General features: G+C 65.2%; 3 protein-coding genes across 6 annotated transcripts in view; 1 reads left to right on the top strand and 2 right to left on the bottom strand.

Moving 5' to 3' along the window:
• The first annotated feature begins 2,843 nt into the window (after window positions 1-2,843).
• Window positions 2,844-12,786, top strand: LRRC47 (leucine rich repeat containing 47). 2 transcript variants are annotated; one of them, XM_039218130.1, is made up of 7 exons: window positions 2,844-3,481; window positions 8,172-8,630; window positions 9,402-9,518; window positions 10,005-10,120; window positions 10,634-10,736; window positions 11,005-11,094; window positions 11,243-12,786. In XM_039218130.1, the coding sequence occupies exons 1-7, from the start codon at window positions 2,861-2,863 to the stop codon at window positions 11,489-11,491; spliced, it is 1,755 nt and encodes a 584-aa protein (XP_039074061.1). In that variant the 5' UTR covers window positions 2,844-2,860; the 3' UTR covers window positions 11,492-12,786. The 2 variants fall into 2 exon arrangements, with proteins under 2 accessions (XP_039074061.1, XP_039074060.1); XM_039218129.1 differs by lacking the exons at window positions 10,634-10,736; window positions 11,005-11,094; window positions 11,243-12,786 and having other exon boundaries at window positions 10,005-10,623.
• A 1,903-nt stretch (window positions 12,787-14,689) lies between these two features.
• SMIM1 (small integral membrane protein 1 (Vel blood group)) lies at window positions 14,690-17,645 on the bottom strand. Of its 3 annotated transcripts, none has more exons than XM_039218126.1 (4): window positions 17,481-17,645; window positions 17,146-17,270; window positions 15,419-15,538; window positions 14,690-15,160 (listed from the first exon to the last, which is right to left on the bottom strand). In XM_039218126.1, exons 3-4 carry the CDS (start codon window positions 15,526-15,528, stop codon window positions 15,034-15,036), a joined length of 237 nt encoding a protein of 78 aa, XP_039074057.1. In that variant the 5' UTR covers window positions 15,529-15,538; window positions 17,146-17,270; window positions 17,481-17,645; the 3' UTR covers window positions 14,690-15,033. The 3 variants fall into 3 exon arrangements, with proteins under 3 accessions (XP_039074057.1, XP_039074059.1, XP_039074056.1); XM_039218128.1 differs by having other exon boundaries at window positions 17,098-17,270; window positions 17,540-17,645; XM_039218125.1 differs by having other exon boundaries at window positions 17,540-17,645.
• Window positions 17,646-18,561: 916 nt separating this feature from the next.
• Window positions 18,562-25,146, bottom strand: part of CCDC27 (coiled-coil domain containing 27) — a 15,493-nt gene continuing 8,908 nt past the window's right edge. The window contains 6 exon segments of the mRNA XM_039218112.1: window positions 18,562-18,787; window positions 20,175-20,279; window positions 22,102-22,314; window positions 22,606-22,683; window positions 24,489-24,619; window positions 24,702-25,044. Coding sequence (XP_039074043.1) covers window positions 18,662-18,787; window positions 20,175-20,279; window positions 22,102-22,314; window positions 22,606-22,683; window positions 24,489-24,619; window positions 24,702-25,044 — 996 coding nt within the window. The 3' untranslated portion in view covers window positions 18,562-18,661.

The raw sequence follows: 25,146 nt of genomic DNA, 5'->3' as shown, positions 1-25,146 counted from the left end.
CGTAGCTCGCAAGTCTGCCAGGGTCTCGGGGGACTAGGACGGGGGCTCAGCCGGGTGCACTCTTTGGTGGGGGCCCAGGGCAGAATCCCTTCCTCGCCCTTCCCGGCCTCCAGAGCCACCCCTTTCCCCGAACTCAGGGCCCCGCCCCCACGTTCAAGGCCAGCAGCTCCCCCAGCCTTCTCTGCCACCTCTCTGGTTCTCCATCTCTGCCTTCCGCTTCTACTTTAAGGACCCTGTGATCACACTGGGCCCATGAGCCGCTCTCCCAACTCAAGGTCACCGATTATCCATCTTCCTGACGTTTGCAGCCTGGCTTCCCCTGTGCGGTAAAACCTAACACGTTCCCACTTCCGGGGTGAGGATGGGGACTGCGTAGGGGCCATTACTCTCTGCCACACACCTAATGTCTGCAACATGTTTCAAAAAGGCCCTCGCAACCTGGAGGGTATTCAGAAAAAGTTTAACAAAGATTCGTGATGGCAAAATAGCAGCAGGCTCTGAGCTGTCAGCCCAGGGCTTGAACTGACGGACCAGATTGCGAGGTCATGACCTAAGCCAAAGTAGACGCTGAACCGACTGAGCCACCCAGGCGCCCCGCCCCTTCCCTCTTTAAAAGCCGGCCCACACAAGCGTCCGACTTTCACTTAGGTCATGATCTCGCGGTTCGTGGGTTCGAGCCCCGCGTCGGGCTCTGTGCTGACTGCCAGCTCAGAGCCTGGAGCCTGTTTCAGTCTGTGACTCCCTCTCTCTCTGACCCTCCCCTGCTCACGCTGTCTCTCTCTCTCCTAGAAATAAATAAAACATTAAAAAAAAAATTAAAAAAAAAAAAAGCCGGCCCACACAGTGTCACAAAGTTGGCTTGGAGGCATTAGCAGGGCTCCAGAAAAACAAATCACTCGCGAACCACCTGCAAACTCTGCTGGAGGCCTGTGTGCACCGTTCGGGGGACTAAACTCGGCCTCGCTTCCCAGGAACAAGTCTCAACATCTGGCGGCCTACATAGACTTGCCACACACGAGCGTACCCCTCAATAATACAATCTTGAGCTTGACATGTGTGTAAGCCTTGCAAAGGGAACCACACGGGACATCTGTGCTTTGCCTTGTTCCCCAAACAGCGAAACAGCGATCTTGATAGTCACCGCGCTGTCGTGTGCAGCCGGGCACTCGCTCCCAACGTGCCATCCACTTCAGGAGATGCGTCCGCCTGTGCTGATCCACTCTGCTGTTGATGGGCACTGGGGCTGTTCCCAGCGTCGGCCACTATGAAACTGTTAATGTCCTCACAGGCCGCCAGGAGAGCAGCTGTAGGATCCATCCCCGGCGATCTGCTCCAGAGCCAACAGACAAGCAAGGAGACGCATAGATTCCAGGAACTAAAAGCTACCGATGAGGCTGTGTCCGTGTGTGCGATTGTCCAAGAACTGTCTGGGGAAGCCAGAAGCTTGCTAGCATTTGGGGGTGCGGGCTGCAGCCGCTGCAGGCAGCTCAGGAAAGAGGCCCAGACGCGAGCTCAAAGCTCTGCTTCCGCTGGCGCCCGTCCTTCACACATGGGGTCGGTCACAACAATAACCAAGACAAAAGTCCGTCTTCTCTCTGGGTGGTGCTCAGCGAGGCCGGGGCGGCGACGCCGGGGCGGCTCCCAGCAGCCCGAGGACCCCGCTGGGGAAAAATACTGTGTGTTCACAATTTGTTTACAATGCTGGACACCAGCCGGTCCACCGCTGCTTGTCTGGGGGATGAACCCCACAGGCACCATGTGGAAGGAGAGCAGCCAGGCACCGGGGAACACCCCGCACATCACAGAGGAAGTGCAGCACCCGCAAAACTTCGAGGTGTTGGCCGCGCCTCTGGGGGCTCCGGGGGCTCTGAGAAGACTGGTAATAAACTGTTTCTTGCGCATGACGGCTACACGGATGTGCTCAACTGGGGCAAAGTCCACTTATGCTGTGCGCACACTTCTCTGGGTGTAGATCACACTCCAATACAAAGTTCAGAAATTCCAAAACAAAATGAAGCAACGGAAAAGCCCACTGGGGTGGGGCGGTCAAGAAAACAGGTGCGGAGCAGGGGGGCAGCGGCCCTGGGCACCCCCTCCCCTTCCTCCAACGCCCGGCTGGCGTGGTGCCTGGCCGGGAAAACTGACCCATCCCAGGCACCTTCTCAGCCCTGCCCACCCGCTCAGCACCTGGGAAGTGGGGGCAATCCCGGGCCGACCGCCGCCCAGGCCGTTAATTAGGCCAGGGTCTCTCCCTAACCGGGGGTCAGGTCTCGGTCACCGGTTATCTCCCGTTTCCGATGCGAGAGCCGCTCATCCGTGGACGACGCAGCTGCCCGGGGTGCGGGCGCAAACCCGGAGATTCGATTCCAGACCCCTGTGCGAGGGCGGATCCAGGGCTGCGCGGGGCGGGCCCCGGGGTGGAGGCGGGGGCGCTCAGGGCGCTCAGGGCGCCGCGCCGGACCCGGGGTGGGGTGGGGGGAGCGAGCGAGGCGTGGTGCCGGACCGCGGAGCTGGATGGGGGGGCGCGGGGCGGGCCCACCGAGCGATCCGGGCGCGGGGCTGGACCCGAGGGGTGGTCAGGGCGATCCGGGCAAGGGACCCGACCCGGGGCTGGCGGGGCGAGGCGCTGGACTCGGGGGACGGGTCTCCGCCCAGGACGCGCCGCTCCGCTGCGGCGACTCTGAGAGGCGACGACTCCCGGGCGCCGGCAGAGGCCCTCAGCCGCCAGGGGGCACCTCTGCGCCTCTCTTCTCCAGTAGACGCCCCGCCCCGCCCCCACGCGCCCTCTCCTTCCGGCCCGAGCCGGAAGTGACGCGGCGTGCCCCGGAAGCGCCCCGGGAGCGGCGGCGGCGGCGGCGCGATGGCGGCGGCGGCGGCTCCCGTGCCCGAGGCCTGGCCCGAGCTGGAGCTGGCGGAGCGCGAGCGGCGGCGCGAGCTGCTGCTGACGGGGCCCGGCCTGGAGCAGCGGGTGCGCGCGGCGGGCGGGCGGCTGCCGCCGCGGCTCTTCACGCTGCCGCTGCTGCACTACCTGGAGGTGAGCGGCTGCGGGAGCCTGCGCGAGCCGGGCCCGGGCCTGGCGCAGGGCCTCCCGCAGCTGCACAGCCTCGTGCTGCGGCGCAACGCGCTCGGGCCCGGCCTCAGCCCCGAGCTCGGCCCGCTGCCCGCGCTGCGCGTGCTCGACCTGTCCGGCAACGCGCTGGAGGCGCTGCCGCCGGGCCAGGGCCTGGGCCCCGCCGAGCCGCCGGGCCTCCCGCAGCTGCAGAGCCTCAACCTCAGCGGCAACCGGCTGCGCGAGCTGCCCGCCGACCTGGCGCTCTGCGCCCCGCGCCTGCAGACCCTCAACCTCACGGGCAACCGCCTGGACTCCTTCCCCGCCGCGCTCTTCCGCCCCGGCGCGCTGCCCCTGCTCAGCGAACTGGCGGCCGCCGACAACTGCCTCCGAGAGCTCAGCCCCGACATCGCCCACCTGGCCTCACTCAAGGTCAGCGGGGGCCGCGGGCCGGCGCGGGGCCCCGGGGGGAGCAGCGGGCAGGGAGCCGCCCCGGGGACGCCCCAGCCGCCCCCACTCGCATGACGGGGTCCCTATCCCGCGTGGTTGGCTCAGCCGGCCCCACGCTCCGGAATTGTTAGCAAGCTCGGCCGGGAGCGGCTCGACAGCAGGGCCCCAGGCCAGAATTTCTCTGTCTTCACACATTTATGAAACGGTTCAGTGACCTTGGGGGGCGGGGGGTGGGCCCCCAGGCAAGGCCCGGAGATGTGACAACGGGAATTCGCATAACGCCAAGCGATGTGATTCCGCCTATGCTGTTCCCCTTCACCCTGACCACCGCCTTCTAAGATCAGAGTTCTCGCCGGAAGGGGTTGCCGAGTCCACAACAAATCATTTGGGCTTTCCTCTAGCCCATGTTGTCCAGGGGCTGCTAACTCACTCCTTTAGGTCCCCAGGCCCTGGGTAATGTGTGGCTGGGACAGGTGTGCAGGAAGTCAGGCACTTAACTGAGGGAGCCACGGGGTGGGGGCACATGCAGAGATTTAAAACAGTAAAATGTGTATGCAGTTTAGCAGCTGATCTGTTTCTGGCCGAAGTTACTCTTAAGATGTTGCCAACTGATTTTACAAAAGTGCACGTCTGTGTAAAGGTGTCTCTGTGCCAGTGTGTATACATGTGTGTGCATGGGTGTGTGTGTGTCTGTGTATATGTGTGTGCATGGGCCTGTGTGTCTGTGTGTATGCCTGTGTGTTCAGGGGCATGTTGTCTCTGTGTATGCTTGTGTTCGTGAGTGAGTGTGAGTGATCAAGAGAAATGGAGGAGGCCACTCAGCAGAGCATTTGCTGGCGTTTCCAGAAAGAGGCTGTGGCGGGCGCTCCTGGGACACGGTGACCCAGGGCTGTAGGCGTCCCTTTATGGCAGAGGCGTGGCAGGTGACGCACAACATTGCTCGCTCCCATCTTTTGGTCTTTTGGTTTTCCGGGAGGTTGGCGGACCAGACACGTAGCCGAGTGCCGTCACCCGAGTGCACGGTCAGGTGTTGTACTTCAGACGCAGGGTGGCTTGCCAGCGTGTGCATCTGCTTCGTTGTAAACGTTCTGTACCGCGTCTGCGGGGCCCATCAGCGACGCGTGTGGCCTAATTGTGTGCAGACAGCCTCGTTCGGGTCAGGGAGCCCCCGCGCCTGCTCCGCTCTGGCCACTGCTGAGCCCCCATCGGATCTCTTCCCCACGAAGACGCCTGTTTCTGGGGGAGGGTCATGCCAGAGCCGCTTGGAGTCCCTCTTGGATTCAGGTGTCCTTCGGGGCCGCTCTAACACGATGCCCCCGTGAGCGGTGCTGTGCGCGTGCTGGGTTCCTGAGTACAGATGTGTCCTTGTCTTTGGTCCTCACAGGAAGGTGGCTGCGTGGAGAACTGAGCTCAGGCAGAGGTGGCAGTCCCCTCACTGTGTGCCGGCAGCGCTGCCGGGTCCGGCGGGTGAGAGAGACGGGACGGCCACAGTGCCATGGACAGAGGGCCGGTGTCGCTGCGGTCCCCGTGACCGAGGACCGTGCCAGAACCCTGTGGCCGAAAACACCACCAGTCGAGTCACATGCTGACTGGTTTCCATCCCGGGCTGTGACCCCGCTGAGCAGTCCCCTCGCTTGCCGTTGTTACCTGTGCTTGGGGCTGGGCTCTGCGGCGATGCCGTCACAGCTCCCCTGTCCCCATGTCGTCTCAGCACCCCTCCCCCTAACACGACTGCAGGACTCCCTGGGGAACGGGCTCGGAACCAGCACCCCTGGCTCCTGCCAAACCCCACCCAGACCGTGGGGAGACGCCCCACGGGATGTAAATGCCCGGAGGCACGGTTCCGTAGGGGCCGCCTGAGTAGCATCCACAGGACTCCGTTTGTCCCCTCACTTCTGCACGGGGAGACCACTGCCTCGTGTGCCCTCCCCCAGGGAGCAGCCCCACATGGGGCCCCAGACCCTCTTCCCTACTCCGGCCACCTATGAGCCCAGGAGACACTGTTTACCCACCACACCATAACCCCGCCACCTGCTTACCTGCTCGTACCGAGCCCGGGGCCTAGGCGACTGACCCAGGCCGGGGCGCTGGTCATCGGGGCTGATGGAGGGATGGGCCTGGCAGCCTGGGACACTGGGACCGTCCAGGTGGCTCTCAGGTGGGACTCCCGCTGTGGTCAGGTTTCCAGAGAAACTGAACTTCGCACGTGGCACCCGTGTCCAGCCCCAAGGAGCCCTTCATTCTCTGTCTTCTCGGCACCCGCAGAGGTCATGTCCGGTCCCCTCAGCAGACACGCCCTTGGCCGGCATGTAGTGTCCGGTTGGCCCAGCCAGGGATCTAGGGCCCCTCCCTGCAGTGCGTCCCAGCAGAAGGGAAGTCCCCAGAAGGCAGTTCGCGGCCTTGCCCGGGTCAGAGGTGCTGGTGTTAGCGGCAGGAGAGGGGTAAGCGGGGGTCCTCGCAGGTTGGCTCCAGGCAGAGGCAGGTTCCTGATGCCCTCCCTTTGGCCTCTGTGGATTTCGCACCTTTGGGGGTTGGCACGCACAGTGCAGACTCCGCTTCCTCTGTCGGAGAGCGGCAGCTCTGCTCCCCGTCCCGTGTGGCTTCACGCGCTCCCGTCTTCGTTAGCACTGCTGTTCTGGGCATGAGGCCCCACGGAGCCTGCTGCCCTGGTGCCCGGCGCTGGCAGGGCGCAGGTTTGGTGTGGGGCGCCCTGTCCTCTCCCGCACGGGTGTCTACACCCCTACAGGGCCCCCAGCCTCTAGAGCCTGGCACGGGATCACTGACCTGCTGCCTCCCCTCCCTGCTTCCACTCCCACAGAGCCTCGGCCCCAGGCCTGAAACGCCTGTTATTCGGTCACATCACCTCTGAAAGCAGAGCCCCCCCCGCCCTGAACCCCGCACCTTTGTCCCCTGTGGAGGCCTCAGCGGCCCGCTGGCCTGCAGCAGCTGGGGCAGGCGGACAGCGAGGCCCCGTCCCACCCCTCTTCTCCTTGCCAGCTCTCCTCTGCTGCCTGCTCACTCCGTCCACCCAGCTGGCCTGCTCCGTGCGGCAGCGAGGGCCCCCCCAGGGCAGTCTTCCAGCTGCCCAGAGCCCCCCGGGCAGTGCAGCCGACCCCAGAGCTGGCGTGTGCGGATGGAGCTGACCTCGGAACACCAGCCCCTCCCTGTCGCTCACAAGCTCCCGTGTGGGTGTGGTGGGTATCAGGACGGGCTGGGACACATGGGACACAGTCCACACACACACACACACACCCCACCCCCGTCCCACTTGAGCAGCAGGGAAAGGCCCAGCAAGGCACGAAATGGACACAGTTGTATGAAAGTGCGTTGCCCACAGGTCTCAGGCCCCTCAGTCCCCCGAGGTGACTAAACCTGGCTTAACGTGCCTCCTTCCTTCACCCCCATCCTGAGTGCGAGATGAGAGCCTGCTGCCCTCCTGAGGCCCTGGCAGAGCTTTAGAGGCACTTCGGTGGCACCGTCACATCCCCCGGCTCTGACCCCTTCTCCACTCTGGCTTCTTGGCAGCCTGAGAGCCTGAGCCACAGGATAGCCCCCTTTGTAACAGCCCGTGGAGTTCTGTCCGACGCCCTCTGTACCAGCCAGAGTGGAGGCACTTTCTGGAGAGTCAGAGCTCTTGTCCCCTTCCCAGCTCATGGCGAAGGCTGTCACCACTTTGTCGGGGCCGTTACATCCCAGCCAGAACCAGGACTGGTCAGCGGCCTCGCCCACCAAGTGTGAGCACCTGCCGTGTGTGTGCACATGCACATGTGTGCAGATAGCGGCCCGCCAGTGTGGCTTTGACCCCAGGTGTGGTCCACACAGGCCCCCTGTGCTCACTCTAACTGACCAGACAAGAGACTTTCTCCAAGGCCGAGGCCACCCTACCAAGGCCTCCAGCCCCCTGTCTGCTCTTAGCTGAGCCGAGCAAGGCCAGTCCAGAGCCTCCCACTGGCCCAGGAGGAGAGCAAGAAAGGGGCCCTGTGCACGGTGCCCCACGCCGCCCAGACGGAGAGCAGAGGGGGCGGCGCCTGGCCCCTTGCTGGGGGCCTGTCCTCTACCCCAGCTGTGGAAGGGGAAGCGAGGACCGACCCCAGACCCCACGACTGGAAGGCGCTGCATCAGTGTCCTGGGGTCTGACCCCTCCTGCTCCTGCCCACCCCACGAGGCAGCCCAGCCCGTTGATGACGCGTCGCCGTGCTGCTGATACCCATGCGCGGTTTTGGCAAAGCCCAGGCAGCAGTAGCGGCGACGGGTTCTCCTGCATGGCTTTTGTGCGCCTCTTCAGACGCGGGACACTGGTGCGGCACCGCTTCCTGGGTCCAGGGACAGGGCTGAGAGCAGGCCAGGGTCCCACCCGCTCCCCCGTTATCTGCACGTGGAGTCAGGGCCGTGTTTCTGTGTGAGCGGTGATGCGTGTCATGCCGTGTTTTTTTGGTTCCTAGAATTTTTAACCATCTCGGTTCACGCCCACACCTTCCCCGCATCCTGTGTTCCCCTAACCTTGTCCATCGGGACAGTTTTCGCAGGGGAGCAGGAAGAGGCAGACAGGCCTTCCGTGGGGGTCGCTGGCAGCCCCCCCGCCCCCGGGGCTGTCTGCTGGGGGCGGGGGTGCTCGGGGAGGCGGCGTGGCCCCGCGGCTGCGCGTGACCACAGTCCTGCGTCCCCCTCGCAGACGCTGGACCTCTCCAACAACCAGCTCAGCGAGGTCCCGGCGGAGCTGGCCGACTGCCCCAGGCTCAAGGAGGTCAACTTCCGGGGGAACCGGCTGACGGACAGGCGGCTGGAGAAGATGGTCCGCAGCTGCCAGACGCGGTCCATCCTGGAGTACCTGCGCGGCGGCGGCCGGGGCTGCGCTCGCGGCCGTGGCAAGGCGGATGGCCCCGAGAAGGAGGAGGCCCGCAGGAGGCGGCGCGACAGGCGGAGGAGGGAGAGCGGCGAGGGGGGCGGGGGGGAGGCGGCCGGCGCCGGCCGGCTGCTGCTCCGGGTCCTGCACGTGTCCGAGAGCCCCGCCCCGCTGACCGTGCGGGTCAGCCCCTCGGTCAGGGACGTCCGGCCGTTCATCGTGGGGGCCGTCGTGAGAGGCATGGACCTGCAGGCCGGGAACGCGCTCAAACGGTTCCTCACCTCCCAGGTGCGTGCGCGCGGCCGTGGGTAAGGGGCGGGGTGGGGCCGGTGGCCTGGTGCCACGGTGGCCCCTGCGTCTTCCCACCCGGAAGCGGGAGCGCAGCGGGACCTGGCTCCGGGCCCGGGAGGCCGCCTGCCCGTTGGCTCGCGCGCAGAGAGCCTCCCAGGCCTGCCTGGTCCCTGAAGAAGGCTTCATCGTGACGCCTGAAGCAGCGGCGCTCCCTGCGCGTCTGGCGTCTGGGGGGCTTGGGGTTTCCGTGACGAGTTACACGGTTAGTCTCGTGGGAGACGGCACTGAGGTCGTCAGCCTGATCTCACGGGCGCTGGTTAGTTTTTGTTGGGGTTTAGTGAGACAAAGTTCCCGGTTTGCTTTCCTCTGCAGTCTGCCAGCTCTTACGATAAAATCCGCATCTGTGAGGTGTGCAGGCCCCCCAGTGTGGCCTGTGGGGGCAGAGGCAGCTTCCTGGGAGCTCGTGTTCGGGGGAAGCAGAGGGCCCTCCCAGCCAGGAGATTAAATCCCAAAGATCCGTGTTTTGGAAGGAGACCATATGCTGGGATATTTTTCTAAGTCAAACCGTTGTTCAGTCGTAAGTTCTAGTTCAAGAAGGTTCTTTGAAGCCTCGTGCTCTGTTCCAGAGTCAGAGAAGACGTTCTGCCAGTGAGCAGATCAGATAGTCATGGGTGAGGTTGTCACAGAACACATATTTGGCTGGGGGGGGGGGGCAGGGGGCAGGGCCGGGGTGCGCTGAGCGCGGGGCGCCTGGGGCGTGTGTTGCAGACGCGGCTGCACGAGGAGCTCTGCGAGAAGAGAACGGCCGCCACCATCGCCACCCACGACCTCAGAGCCGTCCGCGGGCCCCTGCTCTACGACACCCGCCCACCTGAGGACCTCAAGGTGCCGCCGCCTGCCCCGCCCTGCTCGCCGGGCAGCAGTCCCCTCCCTGTCCCCTGACACGTGCGCACTGGCGACCCCGCGCCGCATTCTGGGGCGAATCTGAGGCTGCTCCTGGCTCTGAAAGCGAACTCCTCAGAGAAGGTCGCTGGAAAGTGGTTTCCTTCGCTCACTCACTTCTAGGCAGAAATTGTGGTTTCTGGCCCAGTTGTGAGACCCCCTTGTTTGGAGCTGAGCTTCATGAGCCTGCTTGGTCCAGGTCCCGCCGGGGTCTGCCCCCCTCCCTTGGCCTTCAGGGGGCCCCAGGCCTGGGAGATGCCATGCGTGTGGGCAGGCTGGACGCTCTGCTCCCCAGGGCGCTCACGCATGTGGGGTAGGGGCCCCATGGCCACAAGGCTGCCGGAGGGAGAGCGAGGGGACCTTGGTGTGGACGGTCCAGTGAGCACGGGAGGCCCCGCGGGAGCTCACGGAGCCGTGTCTGCCCCACAGATCGTCCCCTTAGGGCGCCGGGAAGTCAAGGCCAAGGACCTGGTGCGGCAGCTACAGCTGGAGGCCGAGGAGCACAGGAAGCAGAAGAAGAGGCAGAACGTCTCGGGCCTGCACAGGTCAGCGGGCCTCCCGCTCACCCCCAGGCTGTCCGAACTTGCGTCCTTACGGATTTGGAGAAAACCTCCAGACTTCGTTCCCCGGGCCGTTAGGGACTTGCCTGGGGGGAGAGGCCGCGTTGCCAGACCTGTTCTCTCAGGGGCTCCGGGCTCAGGCGCTGCTTTGGGGAGAGTCAGGCACAGGCTCTGTCGTCTGGAGGGACAGCAGGGTCCACGGGGACGCAGGAGGGCGGTGTGGTCGCCCCCTAGCGACAGGAAGGCAGGGAAGCGCACAGCCTTCTGCCCACGTGCCGTGGGGCTCGGGCAAGTGCGGGCGGCCAGGACCCGCGGGGCCAGGAAGGAGCGTGGCCCGCCCACGTGGGCGCAGGCTGTGGAAGGTCCTTCCTCCAGAGCTCGGGACACGCTCCCTGATGTTGTTCCAACTTTGGCCAAAGAACTTGGATTTGTCCGGTTCTTACCTCTAGGCCCATTTTTCTCGTAGCGTCGTCTCCACCCCACCGTCTCTTCCCTCAGGTACCTTCACCTGCTGGACGGGAAGGAAAGGTACCCCTGCCTCGTGGACGCAGATGGAGACGTGATCTCCTTCCCGCCCATAACCAACAGCGAGAAGACGAAGGTAGGGCCTTGTGTGCCCGGCTGGGGCTGGTTCGCCTGCAGAGTCACCGCACGGGGATGGGACGTCCCGAGAGCCCGGGCCGCTCGCACGGAGCTGGGTGTCCCTGTCACACTCGGTGGCGCACCAGGAGCCGCCGCGTGCACGGCGGTGTGGCCCCTGCCTGCCTTCAGGAGGGGACACGGTCTTAGAGTTTCTCTTCGGTGCAGCTGCTGATGTCTTACTCTCGATAACTCCATTGTTTCTGAAATCCTTTTAATTTCCTTTTAAGATCAAGAAAACGACTTCAGATCTGTTTTTGGAAGTAACAAGCGCCACGAGTCTGCAGATTTGTAAAGACGCCATGGACGCCCTCGTGCTGGTGAGGCAGCCTCATCACCTCGCCCAGTCGGCAGTCTGGCTGCAAGGCCTGGGCGGCGTGTCCCCCCACCTTCCCTCCACCCCTCGCACGGCCGCCTTGGCTGTGTGTCTTCCCTGGTCACCTCTAAACAGATATTTTTCATTTGCAGAAAATGGCAGAAATCACCAAATACACTTTAGAAAATAAAGAGGACGAATCAGTTTCAGATAGCGAGGCCGACGCAGCTTCCGGACGGCTCCCAGACCCCGGCGCGAGCACAAGTGCGGACCAGGCCCGGCCCGCGTCCCTGCTGCTGGAGCAGGTCCGGGTGCTGGACGAGGAGGGACACCTGAGGGTGGTGTACCCCTCCAAGACGGACCTGGGCCTCGCCGCCCCCCACGTGACCGTCATCCGCTGAGCCCCGGGCCATGGCGGAGGGCGTGTGGTGCTGTCATCTTGTTTTAAGTTTCACCTTGGTGGTTTTTGAGATGCACGTCCCTTGCTCTCTTTTCCAGAAGGTTCTGGCACAGATGATGCCGTGTTGTGGTGTGCTTGGGTGGCTTTGCCTTTTGAGCACTGCGCTGATTGTGCTACTGCTTTGTGAGAAGTTCCCCAGATACGGGGTGACTGATGTTTGTTCCGGAATCACGCAGACACAGCAACTAACGCTGTTCTGGGGAGAACAGGTCCTGACTGGTTTAACTGTTCAGATCTAAACCGGGGAGCTGAACGTGTATTTTACAGACCCGCACGATTATTTTTCTACAACGGGGCAGCTTTTAAAACCGCACCGAAGCAGTCGTGCAGCTGAGGGACCTGTGGTGACCCCGTGTCCCCAGGCGGCTGCCAACCATCCTCTTTTTACAAGAAAAATATTTTTATGTGACCTTAGAATTGGCAAAGGCGTTTTTCTTAGTACTGCAGATGCTTTAGGGGTGGGCTGCAGGGTACCCATGTGCACCCCCAGCAGGGCAGGGAGGACCGGGGCTTTGCTGGTCTGCATGGGCACCAGGGACGGGCAGGTGTGGGAGCGTGGCGCGGGGCAAGCACACGGCTTCCAGCGCAGAGCAGGCTGCGTGTGCGGGCCCGCTGTGCTGTCAGCTGGCTCGGGGACAGACCGTGGCCGCGGCTGCGTGAGGGGTGAAGCCTTGTGCAGCGTTTTGTTTTAGGTATTAACAGTTTTGAATGTCTGAGGCCGTAGACCGTGTGTGTGTGTGTGTGTGTATGTTTACATGTGTGAGCACACGCACCCCTCCAGGCACCAGCCAGCCACAGGGTAGGTGGTGCTTACTGGCCTCTGCCTCCTGCTCTGCCTGGATTATGAGAAACTGACACCCTGGCTTTTTGGCACTGACCCCATCTGTTTGGTGTTGTGTGACTTGCACAAGACAAGCTGTGTGTTCTGCTGATTTGGGGCACATTTGCCAGAGGCCTGCTGAACCCAGGCCTTCAGCCATGAGGCTTGAGCCTCCACGTGGGGGCCACACTTACAAAGCCACACGGTTCTCTCGGAGCTCAGCCAACCTGCTTTGTAGGGCGGCCTCACCAACGTGGACAGAGCTGCCAGCCCCACTGCCCGGCCCGGGCGAGGTGCGAGATGTGCTCACCTCACTGCGGGACGCCTGAGGTCCTTCCTCTTCTCCGTCCCGATCCGCTCATAAACCCGGACACTCTTTGCCAGCCCAGCCCTCTAATAAACGTTTAACACAAACATCCCTGCTCCTCACCAGTGAATCCTTTCTTGCCACTATCTCAGGGAGGTGTCTGTGGGGAAACTGAGGACTTGAGCCCACCCCTGCCTGCCAGAACTGAACCATCACAGGCTCAGCCCAGAGAGCTGCTAGGCTCCCCAGGCATGGAGGGGGAGGGGACTGCCCAGCAGGTGGGCAGGGTGCTGGCCATCCCTTTCCCAGCATCTCCCCACACCCAACCCCCAAGGCCAGAAGGGTGCCTCCCAGGGTATGCGGCCCTGGGGGGCGTGCTGTGGAGCGTACAGTACTGCCTCTGTTGCAGGAGGTTCAGCTTTGGTCAGGGCCTGGGGGCCACACCTGGCGGGGGTCGTGTGCACCAGAGGCCTGGATGCCGGCGAAGCCCGGGGAAGGGGGCATGTGCGTGTATCTGGCTCTCAGTCAGAGGCTCACCGGGCCTCAGGGCGCACATGGCACAAAGGCCACATCTGTACCCCATGGGGACCCCAGCCCTGGGAGGAGGTGGTTGTGTGCACCCACGGGGCTCACTGGGCAGCACTAGGTTGGCTGCAGAGGCTGCGAGGGCACCTCCCTCCCCTGGCTCCCAGCAGCACCCACGTGCCTGGACCATCCTATCCCCCACCGTGTTCTGGCCTCGTCCCTGGCCAGCTCCTCCTGACCTGTCCTTCAGCAGACCCGCTGCGTCCTGCCCACGGCTGCCCAGGGAGCACGGCCCCAGAGCCTGCGCTTCGCAAGTTGGGGAGGCCAGGATAGCCCCAGCAGGGGTAGCCGGGGGCGGGCAGCAGCCAGGGCCCTCCTTTCTGTCCAGCACCCCAGCCCGGCTCTTGGCAGCGGCTACACCCAGCCATGGGGAAGCCCAGACCCCGCACCTCAGGTGCCCACTGCCAACCTCCTGGAGCCCACGGGGACCCCGCAGCCCACCTGTGCCCTACCCGCCCATCCTGTGGAGGCTCCAGCAGAGGTGGGCTGGGCGGATGTGGGCCGGCTCGCACCTCTCCCTACTCGAGTGTGGAAGCCCAGACAAGGCTGGGAGGTGGGGTCTTTTTGGAGACAGGTGCTGAGGCCCAGAGACTAGGGCTGGCTGGACCAGACCCGCTGCCGCTGCCCCCTAACCAGTTCCCCTTGCCCCACCCCACAGCAGGTCACAACTGAAGCATCCCTGCTTGGAGACCCCAGCCTGGGAAGGCCCACCAGGTGCTCCCCTCTCCTGGGGGACAGAGCCAGGGATCACCCAGAGGGTGCAGCCCCTCCCGACGGGCAGGCCGACCTTGGTGGGTGGTCTCTGCCCTTCCCTGCCACATGGCCTCAGGCACACAGGTTTGCCACGTGGCCTCTGGTCTCCAGCCCTCAGTTCCTGGGGAAGAGGCAGTCTCCTAACGTTTCTGCTAAGGTCTGTGGGGCCAGAGATGTGAGCAGCAGGTGCGTGGGGCGAGCACAGGCCCAGGGCGCACGGACCGGGAACGAGCTGGGAGGGCAGGAGGCCTCCTCCACGGTCAGCGAGGCAGGCCCAGGTCCCGCCAGCCCTTGGGCCAACCCACAGGGGCTCCCTCCCCACCAGAGGGTACGGCGGCCAGGCACACATACTCCAAGGCCCAGAGCCAAGAGGGAAGGAGGACGGCCCTTCCCACAAGCCTCCCACTGTCCAAGTGCCTGCAGCTGGCCTCACGTGGGCAGGCGCTCGGGGGCCGTGGGAGAGGCCCTCACCATCCTTCCGTCAACAGACTTTTAATGTTGGTACACACGGCTCCGCACCCTGAACAACTATGCCCGCTTCGCCGCAGGGAAGACTTGGTGGTGGGTCCCGCTCCCCACCCTGCCCAGCACCGACTTCCAGGATGGGGTCTCAGCCCTGGGAGGCTGGGCAGAGGCACGTGCACAGCACCCCCCTCCCCCGGCCCCCACCCAGGTGCCCCCAGCCCCGCACATCTCCCGCTCAGGGAGGACCCAGAGGGTGTGTCCCATAGCCCCAGCTCAGGCTGGGCCACATCTCCCGGCCACGTGTGCCCCTGGCTGGCTGCGTGCGCAAGGCACGTGTGTGCCATCGTGCACCTGTGTCCCTGCTCCCCTGTGTGCCCTGTGGTGACCAGTGACTGCTGTGGCCCCGGGGTCCGTGGGTGGGCGTGAGTGTGCACATGGAGGAAACGTGTGTACGAGGGTCCGTGTGCATGTGGGTCTGTGCACACACACGGAGTTCTGGTGCACAGGAGTGTCCGTCCGGCTGTGTCCCCAGGCACGTGTGTGCGGGGCAGCCTTATTTGCACTTGTGCACGTAGTAGCCGGTGACGTAGCCCAGGATGAAGACGGCCCAGAAGAGGGCCACTGCGCCCAGCACCTTCATGGTGACGCCCAGCTTGCCTGAGCACAGCTTCCGGGAGATCCTGGAGAGAGAGCCGCCAGCACTTGAGCCAGAGGGGACCGGGGTGGGGGGAGGGGCCGGGCTGGGGGGCAGCGGGCCCTGGGGTAGGCAGGCCCAGGAGGAGGGCCTGGCACTCTGCTGGAGGGGGTGGGGGAGAGGCAGGAGGGAGGTGAGCGCGGGAGGAGACTCAGAGCCCAGGTGAGCTGGCTGGGGGCGGCCGAGAGAGGGACAAGACGCTGGAGGGGCGAGCAGACGGCGGGGCCCCTCCCCCAGCCCTTACCTCTCCCAGCTCGAGGCCTCCTCCGGGCTGGACACTGCAGCCACGTGGACTTCGTCCTGGCCGCTGTCATCCCACCTGCTGTACTGGACGCCGCTCTGCTGGGTCTGCATGCTGGGGGGGCTGCGGCCGGGGGGGGGGGGCAGGGGGTGAGCTCAGTCTGCATGTTGGGGGGGGGTGTGACAGGGGGGCGGAGCTCAGGCACTCACGGGTGGGGAGACTGGGGCTGACGTTCGGGCCCCTGACATCCCTGTAAAGCGTGGACCCGGTGAGGGAAGCGGCCAGGGCTCCAGGTGGGGCTGGGGGTGGGGAGGCATCAGTGGGTGGCCCCTTCACCAGAACCCTCTCACCTGGCTTCCCATGCCGACGGATGGCAAGTGGTCAAGCCACCGGCCCAGGGTCACGTGGGAGGCAGCGAATCGGGAATCCAACCCAGGGAGGCTGGGAGGCCGCCCAACCCTCCCCTCAGGAATGTGGGTGGCTGCCTCCACCCACCCAGTCCTGGGCAGGGCAGAGCACCCCCCCACCCGCCCCCGACAGCTGCTGGGCCCGGGGAGACCGGACACCGAGGGTCCTTGGCCTGATAACTGCTTCTTCCCTTCCCATTCCTGACAGATAAGGCCGGGACTTCCTGGAGGCCGGGGAGGAGAGGGATGGGGCAGCGGCTGGTACAGCCTGTCTGGCCGCCCGGCTGCCCGCAGCTGTGTCCCAAGTCCTGTGCAAGTTGCAGCCCCTCCCCCGACACCGCCTGGGGGAGAAGCTGGGGCCTGGGGGCGGGGCTCCTGGGCCTGCAGGGAGTCCCGGCGCTGGAGAAGCAGGGGCAGGGGCCGCTTCGGAGCCCCTCCCACGGAATCTTGGGGAGGGGCTTAAAGGCCCAGCGGGCCACTAAATAGCAAGACGCCAACCCAGAAACTCCTGAAACCCAGCAGTTCTTAAACTCCTGAGTTCGGTCTCTCCCCAGGCCAGTGGGGGGGAAGGAAGGGAGCTGGTCTCAGACCCACAAGGCCTGCCTCTCAGGAGGGACCCACCTGCTTTGCGGCAGCCACTCAGGCCAGTGGCTGCTCTCAGGCCCAAGGGAGGCCAAGGGTCCACTGAGTGTGGGCTCTGCTTGCCCAGGTGTGTCTGGGAAAGGGGCTGCTGGGCCGACTGTTAGCTGTCCACCTCTGGGCTGCCCATCCCGTTCCATCCAGCAAGGTGCCACCGTAAATGACAGCCTGGGGCTAAGACAAGCTTAATACCCTGGCCCCTGGGTGGAGCAGAAGCTGGGGGATTTTTGCTCATGAAAGAGAAACAGCAACCCTTCTTCCTGTCCTGCAGCGATGGCTGGAGCGACAGCAGCCATCTTGCGACCGGATACCCATGCGCACCTGCCCTGACGGTGTGGCCTCCAAATCCACACCAATTACCCACCTGCGGGCTTCTCTGTGTGAGAAGAGTCAGCCCCCGCCTGTTCAAGCCTGGGACAATGAGTTCCAGTCACGTGTCCCCAGGAAGCACTCCTAACTGATGGAGCCGGTAGCTCTCAAGCCACCCTGGTTGGGCAAAGCCACTAGAAGCTGGGGAAATGCGAGCTGGGCTCCTAAGAGCCTCACTCCCCAGCCCCCCACCGGAGGGTCCCGCCCTGTAGCCAGAGCCTGGGGCTGTGCCCTAGAGACGCCAGCCAAGTGGGTGCCACCACCTACCTTGGACCCCTTCGCTCCCAAAGCACCTCCAAGGAGCCCACAACTTACAAAGGGACAGTCCTGGCGTGGAAGCCCCGACTCGGGCGCCCAGGAAGGCGGTCAGGTGGTCAGAGTAGATCTCACCCCCTCCCAGGCCACAGGTCAAGGTCCGAGGTGCAGCGGATGTCTCAAACCTGAAAAACGAAACAAAAAACACAGAAAATAAGGAAGAAGTGTAGAGGATTGGCTCTGCCAGGAGCCGGGGAGGGAACGGAGCCCCGGGGTGTCCCCGGCCGCCAGCAGGAACCAGGAAGCTCTTTCCGGCGCCCGGCCGGCCCTCCACGGGTTGGGCCGGGGCTGGGGGGGCGTCGCTAGGCCGGATCAGACCCTCCCGCGCCGCCTACCCCGCAATTCCTCTCCCGGGCGGCCGCTCGCAGGCCAGGGGGGCCGCGGCCAGGCCCACCTCCGCGCTCCGCCGGCACCAGGGGTTTGCGTCCCGACGCGGGTCCCAAGGGACCCTCAGCCCCCCGCCCTCCTCGCAGCGCAGACGTGTCCCGGGGCCGGGAGGGGCGCGGCCGGGGCGGGGGCGGGGCGGGGGCGGGGAGGGGGCGAAGCGAGCTGGGAAGCCGATCCCAGGCCGCAGGTGCTCCCGGGGGCGCGGACGGAGGGCGTCAACGCTGCGGGGAAGGAGGGCAGTAGGTGCCGAGGGGAGAGGGGCCGTAGGGGGGAGGGCGTGCCAAGGGCGAGGTGCCTGCAGGGGAGAGGCGCTGCGGGGGCAGGGGACCTCGGGGAAGAGAGGCCGTTAGCGGGAAGGCGTAGCAGGGGCGAGGGGGCCGCGGGTTCCCGGGAACTGGGGCGGCAGGGGAGAGGGCGTAGCAGGGCTAGGCGGCTGCAGTGCTAAGGGGGCCGCAGGGCGAGGGGCGACTGGGGAGAGAGGCCGAAGGGGCCTCTGGGGTCCCAGGCGACGGAGCCCAGGGTCCTCCACCGAGACTGCGCGGAGACGGGCCTGGGGCCTCCCGAGGCGCCTGGGGGTTGAGGCAGCCTGCAGGGGGGCGGGGGGCCTGCGGAGCCCCCAGCCGAGACCCTCCAGGTGGCGCCCTGGCCTGAGGCAGGCAGCCTGCGTAGCAGAGGTGTGGGTGGAGAGCAGAGAAGATGGTGTTTATGTGCCCAGAGCCTGCGTGTGCAGGACACAGAGGTGCCGGGAGGGCGCCCGGAGCTGTCATCCCCGCAGCAGTGATGGGAAGCGCCAGCAGTGAGAAAAACTCCTTCACCTTCTTCCAAAGGGGTCGCCCCAGCCAGGGAGGCTCCCATTTCAGAGGTGGCCCCCAGTGGGCCCAACTGAAGGAGTGGATAGGCACCCAGTCTCCGGCCTCCGGACCCTTGCTCCGTACGGGGGTCTCCCCAGGAAGGAGCCAGGGATGCAGATGGGAGCTGTGGATGCAGCCGGAGCCCCCACGTGTCCCCAGGGGGAAGGAAAAGCTGAGCCCATGGCCAAGGACAGGGTTTAATTCTAAAGCGAAAAGACCGGGCCGCACAGGGGTGGCGGGTGAGCTGGGCCCCAGCGTCTCCTGGGGCCGGGCCGGGTCTACTTGGAGGCTGTCTTCTTGGCCTTGCCCGGGGAGGATGAGCCCTCCGACTGGTTCAGGGGAGGCATTCTGACGCCTTTCTGTTTCAGCTGATTGTAGTAATCTGCCCGCTCAGAGATGATCCTCTGGGAAGGAGCAGAGGCCGGGGCTGTGGGGGTGCAGTGCTCCCCCCACACCCGGAAGGGCAGGCGGCAGCGGGGCCTGCGCGGAGCTCCGAGCGCTGCCGCCTGCCCTCCAGCAGGAAAAGCTGCGGTCGGTCGTGCAGCATTTGCGAACCTCTGTGCTGAAAGCACTCCCACCGCTGCTGCTGACGGGCGGGGAGGTGAAGCCACAGAACCCGGAGCGGGAAGAGAGGCCCCCCCTCCCTGGGCTACGGTCACTCTCCCCTGAAACAGCACTAAATCCACTACGTCCTCGGAGACTCTCGAGCAGCCCTGACCGAGAGACCTCAGAGCCCATGGAGCCTGCCCCTTGCGTCCCTTCTGTCCTGCGCGTGGGGAGACAGCCTGTCCCCTCCCTCACCCGTCCTGCTTTGCCGTCACTGTTTTGTGATGGGCAGAGGAGAGGGCTCCTCCCTCCCTCTCTCTTCCCTCCCTCTCCCTCACCCAAGCTGGTGCCAGGCGGCAGAGACCCCCCCCTGGGTCCTCACGCAGGGCCCCTCCCTTGAGACCTGTACCACCCTACAGGGTCCCCACCCCACGGCACAGAGGGAAGAAACCAGGTGTCGGGGGAACGTGGGCGCTGGCGGGAGGGGCCCTGCCGTGGGAGGCTTGCGCCGCGGGGGCGGGGACAGGAGCAGCCCCTGTGAGCAGCACACAGGGCCGCGCAGAGCTCTTGCGGTCAGGGCTCAGGGCTCGGCTCCCGGGGTCCTCTCCCCACCACGCCCAGGAGGCAGACGTGTTCCCTCCCATGTGCACAGGCGAGTTCCGTGGCTCAGTGAACTCAAGTGACCCCCCCACAGCTTCTCAGCCAAGGACCACAGGGTGGTGACTCACCCCTGCAGGCCCCAACGCCTGCACTATGTCCCCCGCACCCCACCCCCACCCCTGTGAGGCCTCTGCTTGGGCTCAGCAAGATGACGACATCAGCCAAGGCCAGGGAGGGGTCCGTGCCAGGGTCCCAGGTGAGGCCACGCCGAGGTGCTGAGAAGCATCCCGAAGAGGCTGGAGGGACAGGGCCTGAGCAGGGCTCCTGCTGCAGGGGGATTGCCAGGACCTCAGCAGCTCAGCCCCTTCCCCCCTGCACCCCCAGGACCTGCTGCCGGGGTCACCGAGGGCCCAGTCGGCAAGCCTCACCAGCCGTACAACATGGCCACCCTTTTGGGGGGTCTGGTCCCCCTCCGCCTGAGCAGACAGTAAGGATGATCCCGCGCGGCCGTGAACAGCGACTGGGCAAAACGGGGGAGCCCTGGCTTCCGCGCAGGCTTCTCCCCTCGGCCTCCGGCTGCAGATGCGCCAGCTCCCGCCCGAGACGCGGCCTCGGGGGCCAGGAGGCAGCCCGCGCCAAATATACCTGCAAGCCCTCCACAATGTCATTGTCAGAGATCTCGGTGGCCACGGACTTGATCCCGGAGGTGCTGAAGGTGGCCTGGAGGATCTTGTTTCTTAGTCTTTCAAGCTGTGAGCAAAGGCAAGAGGGAAGGAGTCACACCCACCCCTGTGTGAAGCTCTTCAGAGGGTGGATGTGGCCTTCCTCTTCACAGCTCCTCACAGCTCTTCACAGCCGCGGGCTGGAGAGGCCCCGGCTGCTCGGCCCGTGAGCTGCAAGGTGCCCGGTCAAAGCCCTGGCCCAGCGCGGCCTGACGCCAAGGCTGTAGGACCTTCTACTGCTTTTTTCTTTTTAATTGAAAAAGAAATGGTTTAAAAAAGGGAAAAAAGTACCAGAGCTCCGAACAGCCCCTCACCCGGCTGTACCCCCTTCCCCAAGGGAACCGGCACGGCCCCTCCTGACCCCAGGGCAGACTCCAAGGCCTGGGAGCACCCTGCGTGCCCTGTTAGCACTGGAGGGAACACTTCGGGGCCCCTCCCTGCTCTACCCCAGCCCGCCCTCCTTGCCCTGTGATGGACAGGCACTCGGTGCTGCTGGGTAACCAGCGCTAACAGCCATCAACCGGGTGTTGACGAGGATGCAGCTCAGGCTGCCTGGTGGCGCCAGGCGTGTGCAGGGCCCCGGCCTCCTCCAGCCTGCGCCCCACGAGCCCTTGGGCCCCTCGTAACCAGCTGCTCAGCCTCGATGCCCACAAGCCCCGGCAGAGCGGGAGTGCCAGGCAGGAACCAGCCTGACAGACTGCGTTGCTGAAAGCGGACCGCGGGCAGGTCCACTTTGCCTCCGGGACAGAGGGGGCTTAGGAGCCCCTGGACCTTGAGTGGGGAGGGGGCTTCTGTCTTTTCCAGTGTGGGTTGATGCTCTGTGCTGGGTCCCGTACTGGTGGGGGGGCCTCGCCCTCTGTACTGCAGGTGGCCGCCAGCTGGGGTGTCCCGCCACAGTGCCTCACGCCCGGGCTGTCTCAGGCGTCACTCGCAGGTGCTGGCACCGCTTCCTGCCGACCCCAGACTAGGCTCACTGCTGTCCCCCGGGCTCTCCCAGACTGCAGTCTGCACAGGCGTCAGACCCCAACACCAGCGCCCGGTGTACACTCCAGCTGGGGGGTGGGGGGGGGTCCGCAGGACGGGACACCACTTCGTGAAGGATAGCAGGTGAGGGTCAGGGGCCTCAGTGATGGGTCAGAGCCGCCCCGCAGGAGGCTGCCCCACCACGGGGAGGAGGGCGCACCTGGGTTGCCACAGGCATGCTGGGTGGGAAACAGGACCTTTCCTTTGGCTGGTTTTCGTTTCTAAATCAAGTCGGCTCTTGCACTGATTTCTTTTTCTGCCCGGGGCCCCTCACAGCAGAGGGCACCTCGGCCTCCCCCTGTGCCTTTGCTCACGTCTAGGGTAGGGGCTCCGAAATGGGGTCCTGCTGTTCAAATCCCAGCACCCACCTCCGCAGCCCTGGGGGCCCGGACGGGTTATGTCACCTCCCCGCTGCAGGCGCCTTCACACGCACAAGACGCCAAAAATACCTCCTTCGTAGCTTTGTTCACAGGGTTACAAGAGTTTAGAGAGCTGCTTAGGACAGCGCCGGGCCCGCGGCAGGAATCCGCAAACGACAAGCAGATGGTGGTGTTACTATCACACCCCGTGAGCGCAGAGCCCCCCTTTCTGGCTGCCCAAACCCTGGTGCCCATTCACGGCACAAAACAAGGCAGCAAATCCGTCCACACGGCAGGCGAGGCTGCCCCCGCCCCGGGGTCAAAGTGTGCAAGCCCCTCACACCTCTGCTGTCTCCACCACCATTTCTGGAGCAGCTCTGCGCCAGGGGGGCCAGGAGATGGGGGGAGGAGCCGGATCCCCTGCGGGCTCCCTGGGCCAGGGCGCTGGCGCTCCGCCCGCGGGCCTACCCGGGACTGCGCGCTCTCCAGGGCCACGCGGGCCTGCAGCTCCGCCTGCTGGGTCTGCTCCTTCCTGCGCGCCGTCTCCTCCTGCAGCCACTGCCACCTCTGCACGTGCTCCTCCTTCTGGCTCACCTGCCCCTGCAGCTGCCTGACCTTGGCGTCCAGCTCCGAGATGGTGTGCTCCTGCTTGGTGAGCATGCTCTGCAGCTCCACCACGTGCTGCGGGCGGGGGGGGGGGCGGCAGGGGAGTAGGCCCTCCTAGCCCAGATGGCCCCCGTGTTCCCCGCCCCCTCGGCCCCCTAAGATAGCCCATGTCACGAGTTAGCCAGATGCGGAGCCGGCAACAGTGAGGAGCCTGTGCGCTTGCACTCCTGCCGCTGCTGACGGGCGGGGGGGGGAGGGTGCTGCCTCGCTGCGAAGGGGGCTGTGCGGCTTGTCTCCCGCGCGCTGGGTCAGGACGTACAGCAAGGACAGCGACCTGCTAACCGTTTAACCACACCTGGCGGTCACCTGGCGGAGGAGGAGGTTGTCCTTCTCAATGAGGCCCATCATCTCCTCGCGTTTCTTGTCTTCCCTGAGGTTGGAGAACTGGAAGGCAGAAGGGGGGTTGGCTCAGGGGACGAGGGGACAGACGGGACACCCTGCTCCCGGAGCCTTGGCGCCACAAAAGCCGCAGGGCGCTGCCGAGGGTGGGGGGGGGTAGCTGCAAACACGCGAGAGGCCGGGTCCCGAGCCAGCGTCCCCCAGCCTCAGAACGTGGTGGCAGGGGTTCTTCTGGGCGCCAAGCCTAATGTGGGGAGGGTCTGCGGAGACTACTTCAGAAACTGAGTGGCAGACAGGTCCCCGACCTTGAGCGGCCAGGAGCCTGCCCCTTGTCCACCTGGAAGGAGGCTGGAGGCCGGGGCTCAGCAGAGGGGCTCCGGCTGGGGGGGGGCTGGTGCCAGGCTCAACTGGGGGCCGAGACCCCAAGCTCCAGATGTGGGCCGTGGGGGCTGAATGTGGACCCCCCAGCCGTGTTCCCCGCTGGGCTTCCGGGGAACGCCAGTCACTGGGCCTTTACATCGCAGGCAAGAAACTCTCCCAGGTGCCAGATTCTGGCGCAAGCCGAGCGAATTAAGGGGAAGGACCTAATGAGATGACCTTGGATGCTCAGCTGATGTGGGCACCTGTGCCCTTGTACGTGAAACACGAGGTGACCACCATATGGCCGCGCTGCGCGGCCCTGACACTGGCGCACAGCCCTCTTGTGAACGACACACACCGAAGCGGGGTGACACAGGGCACTTGCAGGAGAGAGAAACGGTGCGGGAATGGAGCCCGGCGGCCATGGGCGTTCCACGGGGTCAGACCTGCCACTGCATCTTGGGGTGAAAGGAGATAGATGGACGTGCAGGGAACAGGGCGCATCTCACGCAGGGAGAGGGAGGGGGCAGCGGGGAGGAGGGGCTGTGGAGAAAGTGCCAGGAATGCAGACAGCAGACCGACTGGGAGACGGGAGCAGGAGGGAGCGGGCGGGAAAGGAGGGGGAACGGGGTCCCGGGAGAGACGAGGAGGAAAGGAAAACCGAGATGAACAACGTGAGCTTCCAGGGCGGAAGGACGCGCGTTCCCGGTTGGTCCCTGGAGCCGGGACGGCGAACAGTCCGAGGCACAGCTCTGCCAAGCGTCAGGGCCCCGGGCAAGCGGGAGGCACCTTCCGGCGGCCTCAGGCCCGCGTCCAGCCCGAGTTCGCTGCGGTGTAGAAGCAGGCCACTCCCAGAGTAGGGTGCCCTCCCCCGATTTACACCTACTCATTCTTTTATCCAAAGAACGGCTGCAGGATGCTCTCCGATGAAAACGCGGGAGTAGGTCAGAAGAGAGAATGGAACTTAACCCAGATTCTGGAAACCCATGTTTCAGCCCCAGGCAGGCGCGCTGCTAGCAACGTGCCCCCACGCCCACCCCACATGGGGGGGGCACTGGCAGGAAGTGGACCTCCCTGTGTTGGGGCCCCAGGCAGGGGAGGAAGGAGGAAGCCATAGATAATGTGAGGATGCAGAAAGTTCCAGAATGAGCTTTGGAAGCATGGCCCCCGGGAACCGCAGAGCAGTTCCTAAGAGTTGAGAGCGGTCGCTGTGGGGGAGGGGCACACGAGAGGGAGGAGGGTGGACGCGGCCGCTGGGGCCACGAGCCTGTCGCCTCCTCGAATCTTCACGCTGCGTCTGCGAATAACTTGCATGAAAGGCAGCGCTCGCTAGGGACGGGCTGGACGGGGCGGCAGCGGCCTGCGACAGGGGCCCGGGGACCCGGAGCCGTGGCCGCGGCCCGGGGGGGCTGGTGCGGGGCCGTGGGGCGTGGAGTGACTCCCCGTGCCCAGCAGAGGCCCCGCGGCGGCCGGGTGACGGGCACGGCCACCTTGTCGGACATGGCCTGTAACTGGTCCTTCCGCTCGCGAAGCTCCTTCTGCAACGTCTCGTTCTGCGTGCGCAGCCGCTGCAGCTGGGACTCCTGGAACCCCACGTGGCGCTGTAGAGATATGATGGTGCCTGCGGGCACCCCGGGGAGACGGGGGGGGGCGCTGAGAAGCCGCTCTGAGGGCCCCCCCCCAGGCTCCCGGCTGGGCCGCACCTGTCGAGAGCGAGTGTCTGGCCCTGGTCACCTCCAGCTCCTCCTGGACCTCCTGGATCACCTGCTCGTACCCCTCCAGCTGGGCCATCAGCTCCTGCTCGAAAGCCTCTTCCAGGGAGCGCGAACTCGCCACGCACTCGGTCTTGTCCTCCGGAACCGCCGCCTCCTCCGCCAGCTCCACCACCTCCTCCTCCTCCAGCTGCGCCTCCTCCTCCTCACCCCCCTCCTTGGGCGCAGCCTCCCCCCTGCCCATTCGGCCCTCGGCTGCGTCCGCCTCCGCTTCTTTGCCGCCAGCCACGTCCAGGTCCTTGTCTCTGACGATCGCAGAATACTTCTCCTGCAGCTGGGACACGGAAGGCGTGTTGGGCAGGCGCGCAGGGGCGGGCAGGGCAGGGACGGGCAGGGCAGGGCAGGGGCAGGAGAGCAGGGGCCGGCAGGGCAGGGG

This window comes from Hyaena hyaena, unplaced genomic scaffold (assembly GCF_003009895.1).
Source record: "Hyaena hyaena isolate Hyena2069 unplaced genomic scaffold, ASM300989v1 scaffold_733, whole genome shotgun sequence".
Lineage (NCBI taxonomy): Eukaryota > Metazoa > Chordata > Mammalia > Carnivora > Hyaenidae > Hyaena > Hyaena hyaena.
Note: the sequence above shows the minus strand (reverse complement) of the source record. Positions and strands in the feature narration are given on the sequence as shown.